This window comes from Lottia gigantea, assembly GCF_000327385.1.
Source record: "Lottia gigantea unplaced genomic scaffold LOTGIsca_711, whole genome shotgun sequence".
Taxonomy (NCBI): Eukaryota; Metazoa; Mollusca; class Gastropoda; family Lottiidae; genus Lottia; species Lottia gigantea.
This window is the reverse complement of record NW_008710401.1, coordinates 8,852-10,897: the sequence shown is the minus strand read 5'-3', so window position 1 is coordinate 10,897 and position 2,046 is coordinate 8,852. Positions and strand designations below refer to the sequence as shown.

The 2,046-nt window shown below is 33.0% G+C and overlaps 1 protein-coding gene across 1 annotated transcript; it reads left to right on the top strand.

Annotated features, from left to right (window-relative positions):
- Nucleotides 1-122: 122 nt before the first annotated feature.
- On the top strand, nt 123-1,189 carry LOTGIDRAFT_146218 (hypothetical protein; the record flags this gene model as incomplete). The annotated part of the gene is made up of 3 exons (XM_009065915.1): nt 123-277; nt 717-864; nt 1,166-1,189. Coding segments are annotated over 3 exons (327 nt in total), but the record flags the coding sequence as incomplete, so codon positions are not given.
- Nucleotides 1,190-2,046: the final 857 nt, after the last annotated feature.

Below are 2,046 nucleotides of genomic sequence, written 5' to 3'. Positions count from 1 at the left end.
AAGTAAATATGAGGCACTATTTATCGAACATTGTGATTTAATACTTTAATTGTCACTTGTAGGTTATTTTCTAAAGCTTTAGTTTGTTATTTTGTAGATCATTTTATTAGCTCTAATTTTGTAGGTTATTTTGTAAGGCTGTATTTGTCGGATACAAAAGAGGTTTAAGAAGACAATATGAAAGCACATCTTTATTAAGAATTGATGGAGTCAACACAAAAAAAGACACCAGTTTTTACTTGGGAAAGAAATGTGCTTATGTATACAGAGTTAAAAAGTATGAACATCTAATTTTGCTTTACTATATCGTGTGCAGTATACAATATCAAACTCAATGGATGGGATATTCCACTTTTTTTTTGTTGAATTCCTTTTTAGATCTAGTTGAATCATTGAACACATCTGACACTTAGTATTTGTTGAAACAGTCTGTAGCATGGATAGCTTGAAATAGCTCAGTTATTGTGCAGGATTACTATTTGAGAACAGTTTGAATTCTGTCGGAAAAACTGTACATAGTGTATGCACTTCCATTTTGCACTGTATCATAATCCTGCCCTATACACCATTCAAGCACTGTTCCTTGTCTATTCCCACCTTTGGCGACCAATTTTCTGATCAATCAACTTATGAGGTAAAAAGCTATCTCCAGTGGATACATTTCTGTCACCTGTGATCTTTATTCTATGTTATTGTATAAAATATTGTTATTCCAGAACTACTTCAACCCCTGGTAAAAGAGCAGAACATAAAGTAAAGGTAATCTGGGGCAAAGTTACTCGACCTCATGGATGCAGTGGTACAGTTAGAGCTAAATTCAGGACCAATTTACCTAGTAAGGCTATTGGACATAGAATCAGAGTGGTAAGTCTTTATTTTATTGGTTTACTGAACTACTGGTGCGACAATCTGAACAATTAATGTTGAGTTTTGCATTAATTTTTTCTATAATCATTCACTATTTTGTACTATAATGTATTTCAGGGCAAGTATGTTGTAAATATCTCAAATTTGTCTTGTCAATCTCTTGATTATCTTGATAATATCACTCCATATTTATACACTGAGGAGTATTTTCCAACACCAAAATTTGGCACTCTACAACTATGAAATGAAAAGTTGTTTTTCCTTTACAGTTTCTTATCTATCATCTCTTTCATTTCAGATGCTGTACCCATCCAGAATTTAAATCTTTAAAAAAATAAAATTAAAAAAACTCAATAAGTGTTTTTTACCCCCTAAAGTCCCATGAAAACCACATTGACAGTGGTTCCAATCATGGTGTGACCCCTTGTGGAATGGACTAAACTTTTCGAGTTACTGGTACTCTGGGGCTCAATTGGCTAGTATGTATGGTAAGAATAAATAAACCAAGTACTAACAATTCAGAACCGCAAATTAAAATCCGAAATTAAAAACATTTTGACCTAACATTAGTACCCACTAATAAACTTTTCATATGAAGTATATCAAAAGTGAGGAAGCATTTCATAATGAAAACATAAATGAAATATAGTGAGCATGCAAAAGAGCATGGTTGTTGGTAACTTTCAATGACCAAAATAGTGTCTTATCGTAGGTGTAAAACTTCACATCCAACTATTTCCTTGGCTCCTTGCGTGTTTGATTTAGTAGAAATAGATCAATATGAAACCTCCAGATTTGTGAAGTAATCAGATGTAGTTATTGCCGTTTAGAAAACAACATTTTGGTTTAGAATCCGAGGAGTAATAACGCCTATATCACAAGAATTTGTTTTCATTCATCAGTCCTTTCCTTGTGATTGTCCTGTTGTATAGAGGTAGACCTATTGAATGCTCCAATTGATTATTGTGGAATAGTTCGGACTATAGAAGAATGTGTTGCCCAAGTCCTATCTATATTTAGAAACAGTCGAATTGCACGATATCTTTTTGAGTGCACAAGTCAGAAATATTGTCCACATGTTCTCACCGTGTAATATATTGACATGGAAAACCGAGACTATTGATTATGCTTCAAAGTGCCTTGGTATCGAGATTATTGTATGCTATATATATATCTTTT